The sequence below is a fragment of the Piliocolobus tephrosceles genome, unplaced genomic scaffold, assembly GCF_002776525.5.
Source record: "Piliocolobus tephrosceles isolate RC106 unplaced genomic scaffold, ASM277652v3 unscaffolded_41, whole genome shotgun sequence".
Taxonomy (NCBI): Eukaryota; Metazoa; Chordata; class Mammalia; order Primates; family Cercopithecidae; genus Piliocolobus; species Piliocolobus tephrosceles.
Genome location: NW_022325420.1, coordinates 1,523,281 through 1,537,736, shown reverse-complemented (window position 1 = coordinate 1,537,736; position 14,456 = coordinate 1,523,281). Strand labels below are relative to the sequence as shown.

General features: G+C 37.1%; 1 protein-coding gene across 17 annotated transcripts in view; it reads left to right on the top strand.

Moving 5' to 3' along the window:
• The window catches only part of LOC113224832 (calcium-dependent secretion activator 2), a 567,701-nt gene that overhangs the window by 477,690 nt on the left and 75,555 nt on the right, over positions 1-14,456 (top strand). For 10 of the 17 annotated variants that reach the window (XM_026454360.1, XM_026454363.1, XM_026454361.1 and 7 more), the window contains one exon: positions 13,159-13,300. In XM_026454360.1, coding sequence (XP_026310145.1) covers positions 13,159-13,300 — 142 coding nt within the window. Of the gene's footprint in view, positions 1-13,158; positions 13,301-13,425; positions 13,546-14,456 lie in introns of all 17 variants that reach the window. The other 7 variants (XM_026454354.2, XM_026454352.1, XM_026454351.1 and 4 more) reach the window with 1 other exon arrangement.

The following is a 14,456-nucleotide window of genomic DNA, read 5'->3' as shown; positions in this document are numbered from 1 at the left end:
CTGTGCTAGCCAGGATGGTCTCGTTCTCCTGACCTCATGATCCACCCACCTCGGCCTCCCAAAGTGCTGGGATTATAGGCATGAGCTATCGCGCCTGACCATATGTAAGATATTTTTTGACACTGTTTTCTCCATTTGAATGAAAACTCAAGAATCAAACATACTTAGATGTACGTTGGGGATTATTTAAAAATGAGGCATTTATTAATGTTCACCATCAAGCAATTAGTTAAGATGATGAATATTTTAACATATTCAAAATATTGTAATCTATTTTGTAGAGAAAACAAAATATGTTGTGGATTTCTTGCAAGTTCTGTTGGAGAACTTCTACTACAATGAATTAATATTTTTTGATGATATTCCATTCATCTAGAATGAATGGAATTACTTTTTTTTTTCCAGGTATAAACTAAGAATTTAATGCAAAATTTGATTATTATTGTTGCTGTTTTACTCGTTTCTGTTTTTTTTTTCTTTTTATTATTATTATTATTATACTTTAAGTTCTAGGGTACATGTGCATAACGTGCAGGTTTGTTACATATGTATACTTGTGCCATGTTGCTGTGCTGTACCCATCAACTCGTCAGCACCCATCAACTCGTCATTTACATCAGGTATAACTCCCAATGCAATCCTTCCCTCCTCCCCCCTCCCCATGATAGGCCCCAGTGTGTGATGTTCCCCTTCCAGAGTCCAAGTGATCTCATCGTTCAGTTCCCACCTATGAGTGAGAACATGCGATGTTTGGTTTTCTGTTCTTGCGATAGTTTGCTGAGAATGATGGTTTCCAGCTGCATCCATGTCCCTATAAAGGACACAAACTCATCCTTTTTTATGGCTGCATAGTATTCCATGGTGTATATGTGCCACATTTTCTTAATCCAGTCTGTCACTGATGGACATTTGGGTTGATTCCAAGTCTTTGCTACTGTGAATAGTGCCGCAGTAAACATATGTGTGCATGTGTCTTTATAGCAGCATGATTTATAATCCTTTGGGTATATACCCAGTAATGGGATGGCTGGGTCATATGGTACATCTAGTTCTAGATCCTTGAGGAATCGCCATACTGTTTTCCATAATGGTTGAACTAGTTTACAATCCCACCAACAGTGTAAAAGTGTTCCTATTTCTCCACATCCTCTCCAGCACCTGTTGTTTCCTGACTTTTGAATGATTGCCATTCTAACTGGTGTGAGATGGTATCTCATTGTGGTTTTGATTTGCATTTCTCTGATGGCCAGTGATGATGAGCATTTTTTCATGTGTCTGTTGGCTGTATGAATGTCTTCTTTTGAGAAATGTCTCTTCATATCCTTTGCCCACTTTTTGATGGGGTTGTTTGTTTTTTTCTTGTAAATTTGTTTGAGTTCTTTGTAGGTTCTGGATATTAGCCCTTTGTCAGATGAGTAGATTGTAAAAATTTTCTCCCGTTCTGTAGGTTGCCTGTTCACTCTGATGGTAGTTCCTTTTGCTGTGCAGAAGCTCTTTAGTTTAATTAGATCCCATTTGTCAATTTTGGCTTTTGTTGCTGTTGCTTTTGGTGTTTTAGACATGAAGTCCTTGCCCATGCATATGTCCTGAATGGTATTACCTAGGTTTTTCTCTCGGGTTTTTATGGTATTAGGTCTAACATTTAAGTCTCTAATCCATCTTGAATTAATTTTCATACAAGGAGTAAGGAAAGGATCCAGTTTCAGCTTTCTACTGATGGCTAGCCAATTTTCCCAGCACCATTTATTAAATAGGGAATCCTTTCCCCATTTCTTGTTTTTCTCAGGTTTGTCAAAGATCAGATGGCTGTAGATGTGTGGTATTATTTCTGAGGACTCTGTTCTATTCCATTGGTCTATATCTCTGTTTTGGTACCAGTACCATGCTGTTTTGGTTACTGTAGCCTTGTAGTATAGTTTGAAGTGGCAGGTAGCGTGATGCCTCCAGCTTTGTTCTTTTGACTTAGGATTGTCTTGGCAATGCGAGCTCTTTTTTGGTTCCATATGAACTTTAAAGCAGTTTTTTCCAATTCTGTGAAGAAACTCATTGGTAGCTTCATGGGGATGGCATTGAATCTATAAATTACCTTGGGCAGTATGGCCATTTTCACGGTATTGATTCTTCCTATCCATGAGCATGGTATGCTCTTCCATTTATTTGTGTCCTCTTTTATTTCACTGAGCAGTGGTTTGTAGTTCTCCTTGAAGAAGTCCTTTACATCCCTTGTAAGTTGGATTCCTAGGTATTTTATTCTGTTTGAAGCAATTGTGAATGGAAGTTCATTCATGATTTGGCTCTCTGTTTGTCTGTTACTGATGTATAAGAATGCTTGTGATTTTTGCACATTAATGTTGTATCCTGAGACTTTGCTGAAGTTTCTTATCAGCTTAAGGAGATTTTGGGCTGAGACGATGGGGTTTTCTAAATATACAATCAGGTCATCTGCAAACAGGGACAATTTGACTTCTTCTTTTCCTAACTGAATACCCTTGATTTCTTTCTCTTGCCTGATAGCCCTAGCCAGAACTTCCAACACTATGTTGAATAGGAGTGGTGAGAGAGGGCATCCCTGTCTTGTGCCAGTTTTCAAAGGGAATTTTTCCAGTTTTTGCCCATTCAGTATGATATTGGCTGTGGGTTTGTCACAAATAGCTCTTATTATTTTGAGATACGTTCCGTCAACACCGAATTTATTGAGAGTTTTTAGCATAAAGGGCTGTTGAATTTTGTCAAAAGCCTTTTCTGCATCTATTGAGATAATCATGTGGTTTTTGTCTTTGGTTCTGTTTATATGCTGGATTACGTTGATTGATTTGCGTATGTTGAACCAGCCTTGCATCCCAGGGATGAAGCCCACTTGATCATGGTGGATAAGCTTTTTGATGTGCTGCTGGATCTGGTTTGCCAGTGTTTTATTGAGGATTTTTGCATCGATGTTCATCAGGGATATTGGTCTAAAATTCTCTTTTTTTGTTGTGTCTCTGCCAGGCTTTGGTATCAAGATGATGTTGGCCTCATAAAATGAGTTAGGGAGGATTCCCTCTTTTTCTATTGATTGGAATAGTTTCAGAAGGAATGGTACCAGCTCCTTCTTGTACCTCTGGTAGAATTCAGCTGTGAATCCATCTGGTCCTGGACTTTTTTTGGTTGGCAGGCTATTAATTATTGCCTCAATTTCAGAGCCTGAAATTTCAGAGCCTGAAATTACTTACCTACAATGAATTTCAGAGCCTGAAATGACTTACCTACAATGTATTACTTATCTACAATGAATGGAATATCATTAATTTCAATGAATTAATATTTTTTCATATTTATTTTTAAGAAGAGTTTTTTCAATGCAAGTGTAAATTTGTGGGGTAATAAATTAAAACTACATAATTTTCATAATTATAACTATGAAAATGTAATTTTCAATCATATTTACAAATATTTAATTCACATATAAATGTGTTTTATATTTCTTTCCTGATTTAACCATTTCTATACATTGACTACATATCATCTTGTGCTATTTTGTTGTACAGTACTTAGTCAAAATAGAGAAGCATTTAGTACTGATCTCTTTGGAGCACTGTCAATTTTGAGGGTAAGTCTAGGTCTTGGCTTTTATTTTATGATGATTTGCAGATTTTAGAAAACCTGAATTATTTCTGAGAAAAACACCTCCTCCATGTAGAGAGGTAAACCGAAAAGTTCCCCAGTGTCATACTTTCCTTTTGGTACTGGGAGTATGGTGTTATCTGGGGAACTGAAATAAAATGCAGTGACTTTTATCCCATACTCACAAGTTTCCATCCAAAATCAAGACCACTGAGTAGTTGATAAAACATAATTCTTCTAGCTATTAATATCACCCTTAGTGATATGGAAGACCATGGTTAATAATTGTGTGTTTGTTTTATTACATTCCTTAGATACTGAGTGATTTATTGAATTCAATTCAAATGTTTAATGTCAACCTGCAGCTGCTCCCAAATTGTCCTTTTGGAAAACTATGGGAAAATGTTGAACTTCTATCCTTTTAGTACCCCTTGAAAGAAAAAATCTTACAATGAGGCCGTAGCATTACAGTTTTTACCATATTGACCCAATTAGAGTTATTGACCCAATTAGAGTTATTGTCTAAGTTCCAAATAATTACAATTTTAACTAGCCAGAGGTAATAGGACAGAGAGCTCTGAATGTCCAAGGAAGGGAGTTATTAGGAAGGGAGTTAATTTGTTGAAAAACAATGCTTGCTTGCATAGGCGTAAGTCTGTGTGTGTGTGCGCATTATACAAAATAGGCTGTTAATTATATTTAGATTTTTAAACAGTTTGTGATTTATTATTAATAATGTTGAATATTTGTGTTTGCTTTCCCAAAATTTAAAATTACTAAGACCTCTCAAACTAATGGAGATATTAGTTAGAATTCGTACTTTATTAGTGGCTTGAAAACTTTATAGCTGACTTGGGGGTGGTTCATGAATAATTCAGATATCCCAATTGGTTACTTATCTTCCTTATATTAAAATTTTTATGCTTTGATGTTTAAAATAGCTTTTTATCTTTTGGAGTATGGAAGGGATCTTAAGCAAAACTCTTCATTTTCTAGCTGAGGAAACCTAATGCCTAGAGGCAGGAACTCGGGCAGGGGCTTGACAGTAGGGAGTTAAGGACAGAGATGAGTCAGAGCCTGAGTACTGTGTCTCCAGTTCAGTCTCATTTCACTGTAACAAAAGCAGATTCTGTGGGCATTGATAAAATAATGTCTTTTTAAGGAAGACAAAAGAGTCCTTGAACTTATATTTTTTAATGAGAAAATATTTATACGGGCAATGTGTTGTGGGGGGCAAAGGAAAGGAGTTGGTTAAAGAGTACAGAAAGGATGAGATAAAGGTATGTGTGGTCTTAGCATGTATGTTAGGAATCATCTGTGACAAGACTGCTAGGGACTGAACTAATTAGGGAAGGTTCAACACAGCAAATTCGGTTTCTGTTTTAAGGAGAAAAATAAAATCTGTCTGGGGTGTGTGCCTTTCCTTACAGTTAGCCGTGATTAGGGAAAGTCATAGCTTGGAGAACCCTTGGAGTTGAAATGTGGAGAACTCTTGGAGGTGAAATGTGGTTTTCCTCAAGGGAAGAACACCAGCTGCACCACAATTTTAGCAACTGTCCCCAATCTCCCACCCCTCACAGACTCACTCACTGATTCCCAGAGCAAGACTAATGATGAAAACAAAGCCTCCATTTCTGGCCAAAAAAGACCAAGCTCTCACTTCACTCTCTACCCTGCCTTCATCTACCCCAATCTACTCCCCTACTAAAGAGGTAATTTAATGGGCAATCAGTTTAAATGGTATCTAAGGAAATAATTTTGAAGGAGAGCTGTATTAAAATTGAGGGAAGATAAATGTTTTCATAATGAAGTAATTAGCATGATGGTTCAATGATGCTGGGTGACTATAAAGCTAGTACAAATAAATTCTACCCTTCCACGCTATTTCCACACTTGTACTGTCAATAATAGATAAGGCAAGTGACCGCGTCTGACAAATGAAAGCCATCTGCAAATGGCACAAATCATTTCTTTCAGCACTACCGAAAGGCAAACCCTTGGAGCTAGTCACCTTTTAATCTGTGGATATGCTAGCAAGTGGCAAATGACCATTCTATTGGGAACTGGTTCCCAACTGAAAAATACCACGGTGCTGCTTCTTTAATTAACAGCCTTTTCACATTACTAGCACATTAAAGCCATCCCAAAGAACACCCATGCCTATATAATCAATGTCACAGCGTCTCTCCCTAAACGAATAATAAATGTTCCTGCTCTACACTAAGTGAAAACCTATTCTCCAAGACTTTCACCTTCATAAAGATGGGCTCATAAAAATCGAAAAAGGAAAAATTGGAATGTGGTCTCATGAGGATAAAAAGGCTAGTGTTAATAATTAACAAGGAGAGTGAAGTGGAGTCAAATTAGCCATAATAGAGCCCAGAGTGACTGGCAAAGTCACCTCTCATTATCAAAAAACTCATTAAGAAATGAAGAGGTGGAAATCCCGCTGGGTTATTCTCACACTTAGGCTGTATCAGAGATTATTTTTCAGATTTCTTTCAAATGAAGGACTGTTAGGTCACCATATTGTATATTAGGTTAATCTTCAAGCTTTGAAATATGGAAGGCTGACACCTGCGTGTTATTCTATTTCAAGTGCTTAAATGAGCTGTGCATCTGAAATTCACGAAAAAGTGTTTATAGATATATCTGGATATACATATACCAGGGACAATGCAGAAAGGGTATAACATCTAGATTACAGCAAAGCTGTGTGTGCCAGCTTAGTTTTATAAGTATGCACTTTACAAATGATGAAATAAGGGCCAAAATGTGAGAATATATTTAACTCTAATCCCCAGAGTTGACTGAATTCAAAATGCTGTGTCAGAATTTGTTTTACTGACCAGTATGGTAAAGGAAATATAAAAGCAAAGAGTCACTACCTTTTTCCCCTCAGTTGAATTCCACAGTACTGTTCTAATTTCTTTTTTTGTTTTTGTTTTGTTTTGTTTTTTGAGACAGAATTTCACTCTTATTGCCCAGGCTGGAGTGCAATGGCGTGCTCTTGGCTCACTGCTACCTCCGCCTCCCAGATTCAAGCGATTCTGCTGCCTCAGCATCCCAAGTAGCTGGGATTACAGGCATGTGCCACCACACCCGGCTAATTTTTACATTTTTAGTAGAGGTGGGGTTTCTCCATGTAGGTCTGGCAGGTCTCGAACTCCTAACCTCAGGTGATCTGCCCGCCTTGGCCTCTCAAAGTGCTGGCATTACGGGCGTGAGCCACCATGCCCGACCTGTTCTAGTGTCTTTACTACTTGTAGACTTTTTAAAAATTTAAATCTGCTTTTTATATTTTCAGAGGGTTTAGTGGCTTAAAGATAATAACCTACTCTAAAATGCCAGTGTGTTTTTTGTAACAGATTAACCGGAACACCTGTAACTTCTGAAAACCATGGGCATCAGGAAACCCACCCTTGAGAGAGTTATTGATCATGATATAGCTGTACTCAATCATTCCCACTGATGGGGCAAGTATTGTGGGACTTTAACTCAAAGATTAGAAGGCTGTGCATAGCTTGAGTAAAATTACAGACTTTTCTATTTGCCTTTAATATTACGTAATCTCATAAAAAAACAAAACAGCGTGAGGACTGCTGGACCATAAGACTTCTTTGTTTATCTTTGCCTTATTAGCTTTGGTTAAGGTTTATATTGACTTTTCTGAATTAATCTCACACGAAACAAGTGCTTAATGCCTGCAATTTACAAATCCTAGGCCTCTTGCAAATACATAGATAAATAAGAAATGATTCCTCCCCTTGAAAAGCATAAAATCTAGTGGAGGATATGCACACATATACACAGATAACTTGATGCAGTAGAGTGTAGAAGTATAACTCAAATTATGTATACCATCCTATGAAATTTTTTCATTATAGTTTTAAACTTGGATTTGTTGCCCAAAAAGTAAGAAACGTTTAACAGCTGTGTTCTATCACTTCTTGTCACTTTCTCTCCCTAGATAGACGTATATGTGTATGAATATATATTAGCAAGTGCCACCAGGGAAAAGGAAGAGCTGGGTATGGTTTTAGGGGTTATTATGCTAGTTAATGTATACATTAATATTACCAAACTATAAAATTACTTATCAAATTTTTAATTAAAAGGACAATAGAATCCAATGTGTTTCCTAGTCTACTTAAATCGGATGCTCTTGGAGTTTCCGTTAGGAGGTAGATTATTATTTATATTTATTCAATAATCAGACATTTATTGAGTGACTACTTAATGTGCCAGATTCTTAGCTGGGTGCTATTCCTAGATCTCAGGGAGGGATAAAGGGATTGGGGGTGGGTTGGGGGGAGAGAGAGAGTGAGAAAGTAGGTGAGTGTTTTCCTTTTACATAGTGCTGTTCTGGACTGCAGTTCTCCTGGCTTTTCTCCTGAAGCCTATTTTCATATTTCCTGTTCTGTGGTGGGGGTCTTCATTATATGCATTTGTCAACATGAAGAGTGACTTATTAATTTTCTTAGTCCACTGTGCTTGCTTTGCTTAGAGTTGATACAATTCATAGTCTCTTAAATAATTGTTTTATGGCAAAGTCTGTTGATTTTATTGTGGTTGGTATTGTCTGTTTGTTTTGCTGGTCATGAATTACCCATTTCCTTCTGAAATGCCTAATTCGAAGTTTAAGGAGAAAAATCATTCTTTCTGGTAATCCACTAAAGCTGGCTAATTGGAAGAGGAGGAGCACTATAAAATTAGATTATATGGGTTCAAGAGTCAGCAGCATATTTTTACCCTAAAAACAATATATTAATTCTTTTATTTGCTTATTCTTTATTTTACCCAGTGATTACTATCTCAGTAATTGTTACTAATTGGATCATAGTTTAAATTTAAATTCTCTGTTGAAATCTTACTACTAAAAGCCTATGACAAGTACTTTTATAAATGTAAGACTTTTTAGTATGAAAATAATCAACACTAATTTATTATCAGGGATTTTCAAAATAATTGGGCATACTGCATCCTGGGTTTATCTTATATTTAAGCCATTTGTTTTCTTTTTGCCATTTCTAATTGTACCGTAGGGCTCGATGTCATTGATGCCTCATTATTTTCTAACAAGGTGATATTTGAAAACATGGAATCTTTTGGGGAAAAAAGTTATTTTTTTATCTGAAAAGTAGGTGCTGCTTTTCCCCTTAGATGGTAATCACTTTTTGAGACTCATTCTGAGCAGCTCTTTTCACTCCCACATACTTGGGTATGGTGTCAGAAGTGCTCTCGGATGAGGCCGCATTAAGAACTTGCCTCTTCCAATGAACTGTTGTAATGGGTGCTTTGTAAAGGCTTGATTTGGACAGGTGACAGCCCCAAATCATAACCTATCCTTATTAAACCATATGGAGAAGATAGAAGCACTTACTCTGATGCCTCGGGCTACATATTACGAGGGGCTTTTGACAGTGTCTGATAGGAGTGGAATGCAAGCTGCCATATGGACAACTAAGGAAGGAGCATACATTTACATAGACAAGTGTAGTGTAGTATGTGTTTCTGTAGCTTGTCTTTGGAAACCAAATATTCTCTTTCCTTTCTTTCCCCCTCTTTGTGTATTTCTCTTTATTTCTCCTTTCTTCCCTCCCCCAACCCTCCTCTCCCTCTCCCCCTCCCCTCTATCATTTTCTCTTTGTCTGTCTCCCCCATTTCTCCCCTACTCCCTCCTTCCCCTTTCTGTCTAATTACCAAAGAAATAATACTGCCAATTTTCTAAAACTTTCAAATGTGGGTTTATAATTTGATTTTTTTCCAAATAAAAAAGAACTTTTTGCTGAATTCTGAGCAAACTTTTGGCTAGAATTTAAGATTTTTTTGTAGTTCATAGGAAATATAGGTAATCTTCATTTTCTTCAAATCCTACGGGATATTTGCTATCAGGATTCATAACTGACCAGAGAAAATCCTTTCTTTGCCACATTCATTAAAATAAGAAACATAAAATAACCAACTTTCATATTCATTAGAATTTTTAGCAGTCTGATCTTGTACATATGGGTTAAAAATAGAACTTATAGCCATATTATTTAATGCTATATATTTTATACAAAGTATGAGGGGTATATACAGGCCTCAGTAGGTTTTATAGGTGTCATTTAATACAATCTTCTGAATAATAATGTAGTCATCTTAGTATTCAAGTATTCATTCATCCAACAAACATTTGATTACTTGCTCTGAGCCAGGGACTTTTCTGGAACTTAGAATACAGATATAGTTCCTGCCTTGAGAACCTTAAATCCTTGTAGGCAGCAAGAAATATGTCAGCGAGAAATATGTCAGCAAGAGAAGATCACTTTTATAACAAAAACCACAGTGGAAACCTGTCCAGGGTAGAAAGTAAACAAGAGAAGCCAGTAATTGGGCAAGGGGACAGCAGAATGAAGCATTTCTAGAAAAGATTTGAGGAGCAAGTGTATATTGAATCATGAAAATCATTATGACTGTACCGCAGGAAATGAAAGGTAAGGCAAGAGAAATGAGCTGGAGAAGTAACTTGAAGACAGATCTTGGAAAGCTTTCATACCATGCTCAGGCTTTTGAAGCTTGTCATAATGATCCACTACAGGATTATAATCTTTAGAGGTGACATTCTTAGTTTTATATTTCAGCAAGCCCCTCTGCTTATGATTATGAGAAGATGGATTGGCAGAGGAAATATTAGAATCCTAAAGACTAGTTAGGTTATTATTGCATTAATCAAGACAGGAGATGAGAGGGCTGGACTAGTGCAACAGCAGTAGTGATGAAGAGAGCACAGTAACTTACTGAAAGATTCTAAGAATATAAAATACACCAGTCTTGATGACTAACTGGTTGTCAGAGTGAGGAATGGTAGTTTTATAGAGGTTAACATGGAGTTTTTATATCAAATCCTGGTTCTATTAATGACAAAATAATCTTAGACAAGTATCCTAAACTCTCTATGACTCAGTTAGCTTATTGATAAGTTTAAAAAAATAGTTCCAGCCAGGCATGGTAGCTCACACCTGTAATCCCAGCACTTTGCGAAGCCAAACAGGTGGATCACATGAGGTCAGAAGTTCGAGACCAGCCTGACCAGCAAGGAGAAACCCTGTCTCTACTAAAAATACAAAAATTAGCTGGGCATGGTGGCACACGTCTGTAATCCCAGCTACTCAGGAGGCTGAGGCAGGAGTATCACTTAAACCCAGGAGGCAGAGGTTACGGTGAGCCAAGGTCGTGCCATTGCACTGCAGCCTGGGCTGCAAGAGCGAGACTCCATCTCAATAAATAAATAAATAAATAAATAAATAGTTCCTCCCTCGTAGAGTTTCTGTGATGATTAAATGAGATAAGGCACAGACTTCACATAGTGCTTGGTACTCCAAATATGCTAGGGATGAGGAGGAGGAAGAAGAGAATGAGAGTTCTTAAGTAGAGACCCAATAAATGCAGATATCAGTATGTTTTTCAAATTTGCATACTACAGCGACTTAGATGGTTTGAATGAGAATATTTTATCCTTAAAGTTTAGCATGCTTATTTAGGTGGCATTTGATGAAAGTAACTGAATTTTTTGAGCTGTAGTACCTTCTAGCTTGATGATTGAATCTCCAGGAATAAATAAAGGTTCTTTCAGTGTGCTAATGAAAACATCATTAAGATAACATTAGTCTCCTAAATAAGACACCTATCATTAAGTATGATTATCGTTCACAATGTAATGGGAAATATTTTAGCATATAGCTGAGCTGAGGAAAAGATTATTTCTCCACAAAAAAATACTAACCCATATCAATTAGAGGTAGAAAAAAATCTGTTGTATTTCCTTCTGTGTTTAGAATTACTTCCCATACCAGTTTATGTACCTGTAGTTGTCCAGCCTCTGACAAATTTCAGAAACTCATAAAGTAACATATCGAAGACATCTTCATATACATGCCACAGTGATAAACATCATATCCTTTGACCAAGATCTAAAACACTATTAGGCTTTTGGGATATTCTTGCCCTGAAGAAGATAATGTAGGAAGTTGTCATAGTGAGTATTTTATAAGACACTGCTATTGGGGTTGCTAGTAATTAGATTTAGTAATGATACACATATATAGCTATTCAGATCCATAAAAGTGGATGAGATTACTAACTTTTCCCCAGCTTCTACCTCCTCACCCTAGTCAAAGCCACTATCATCCTTTACCTAATCTATTGCAGTAAACAACTGAGTACTAACCTTTTCCTGTGTTTTCACCCCTGGCTACCTAGTCCATTTTCCATGCAGCAGCCAGAGAGATCATATCATGTCACTCCTCTGCATAATCATAAGCATCGTCAAGCTTCCCATCACAGCCACTACGAGCAACACTCCTTACTCAGTCCTAGGATCTAGACCCTGCTGTGAGCTGCCCATCCCCCTCCCTCATTCTATTGCAGTTACTCTGGCCTTTCATCTCTCTGCAAAGACCCAAGCTGCTTCTTCCCCAAAACTTGTTTGCTAGCTGTTACCTCTACCTGGAAACCATCCCTTTAAGTCTTCCTTGGAAGGTTCTTCTGTCACTTAGATTCAACTAAAATACCATCTCTTTAGGAATACGTTTCCTGACCACACAGTATATTTTTAAATCAGCACATTTTCACTTTGAGGGCCACAATGGGGCTTAGGGCATGTTCTTTGAGAAATACTTGCAATTCATAGTATTGTCATCTAAAATAAATTCTTTATTAAATATTACTTAGCATTACTTACTGTTTTCCTATAGATGCTCTGTTTTTTCATGGTGCAACTTAGGCACATACTCACCTATATTTTAATAAAATTGTATCATCTGCATAGAAAACATTCATCACCTGAAAAACGTGAGTGTACCTTGCCCAGCAGCCTTGTAGCACAAATTCTAGGACTTCTGTCACTACTTTAGGTAGGATGTTCCATACTACCATTTATTAAAGACAAATGGAAAACTGAAAAATCCATGTGATATGCTGACTGTTTTTAAATACAGATATGCAAAATTGAATGACTAAAAAGAAAAATCCACAAATAACTATAATGTTCATGAATCAAAATAGATATTCCCAAACCCACAGACACCCTCCTGAGTGAACAAGAATAGCTTTTACAAGTAATCAAGCTTACCTCATGGAATTGAGCAGATTTAGCTCCTTTGTGATACACAGCATAGCACAGAGGTTGTAACTCTGCTTAATTGCTGTATTTACATGTGTCGGGACCTTCAGGGGAGCTGGCAGCTCCCTTGAATTTCCAGCGAGTGGTCATGTGCCTATGTGTTAAACCTCTTAGAAAATAAAAACATACTACCTGCCAGGAGAATTTTAGAGAGATATTATCTATTTGTGTTTTAACAGTCATATATAGAAGGCTAATCATACTTTTTGATCAGTTTCCATAATCTGATATTCAATATGGGGGATATGATCTACTCTCATCTGCATTTTATCAGTTCTTCTGTGTCAGACTCTCTCAGGAAACATGTTTTTTTTTTTTTTTTGGCCCATATTTTCCAAATGTCTGATATTATCCCTCTGATAAACACTGTTTCTGCTTGGCTATTTCAGCACTTCTGTGTAATGGAAAATTTCACAAACACTTGCAAGAAATCTTTGTACCCTTGGTTGTCCGCTACGTGGATCTCATGGAGTCCTCCATCGCCCAGTCAATTCACAGAGGTTTTGAGCAGGAGACATGGCAGCCTGTCAAGTAGGTATCTTACCTAGTGTCCGTAGAGCACCTGCCTCTTCAACCTTGACCTTATGATTTTACACATGGCCATCTGTAGTTATCGCTTATGGTGGTCCCTTCCCACGTTGTTTGTTTCTTTACAGGAATATCGCCAACAGTCTTCCCAATGTAGCTCTTCCAAAAGTTCCAAGTCTGCCTCTTAATCTTCCACAGATTCCTAACATTTCTACTCCTTCGTGGATGCCTTCTTTATATGAGTCCACGTGTGTATTCCTCACTTATTTCCTGGTGGTGTGTTAGCTGGTGCATGGCCTGGGCTGTGTTCTGCGCAGATATGTTTAGACTGCATGGCATTTATCATCGTTGGTTGAGGAATACTGCTTTTTTTGTTTTGAGTTTTTTAAGCTAGTAAGCTAAGCTTAGCATATCTGTAATGAATGATGTCGATTTAAAAGAAAAAGCACACTAGTTTAATGTAGTTCATATGTAATATGTGGGACAGGAATCATTTGGTGACATTCTACCCTAAGTAAATCATTTGGTGACATGGTACCCTAAGTAAAATAACCAGAGTTCTCCTTAAGTATACAAGGCATTTTGAGGATTCTTAGCTCCAGCTTTATTACTGACCAGATGACTCACCTTGTGCAACTAGAAAACCTTTGGAAGAATGGTTTCAAGAATATAATCTTTTTCTATTTTTATCTTAGTCTCAACTTCTAAAAAACAGTACTGCATCATGCAGGGAAGGGGTTGTCCTTTCATTGCCAAAACCAGGAAGTTCTTCTTTTGTTCTTTTATTATGCAGTTGGTACATCTTGGTATTTTTAAATAGTCTTTATATCATCAAAAACCATATTAACTTCACATCGGAATGAGTTTGCCTATTGCAGAATCAACAACTAAGAAACACTGAAGTGAACAGGAATGGGCTTTTAAATTGATCAGGTCTGAATTTAGATCTTAGCTTATTAATTGTAAGTCTTTCTTAGCCTGAGCTTTTTCCTCAACTCTAAAACAATTATGACACCTAATTGAAAGATGATGTTTTTGTGATGATTCTTTTTTTTAAAAAAAACTGTATTGAGGCACATCCTAGGCTCACAATAAATGATTAGTACTATTGGCATATCCTAGGCACCCAGTAAATGATAATTACTACTACTCTACATTG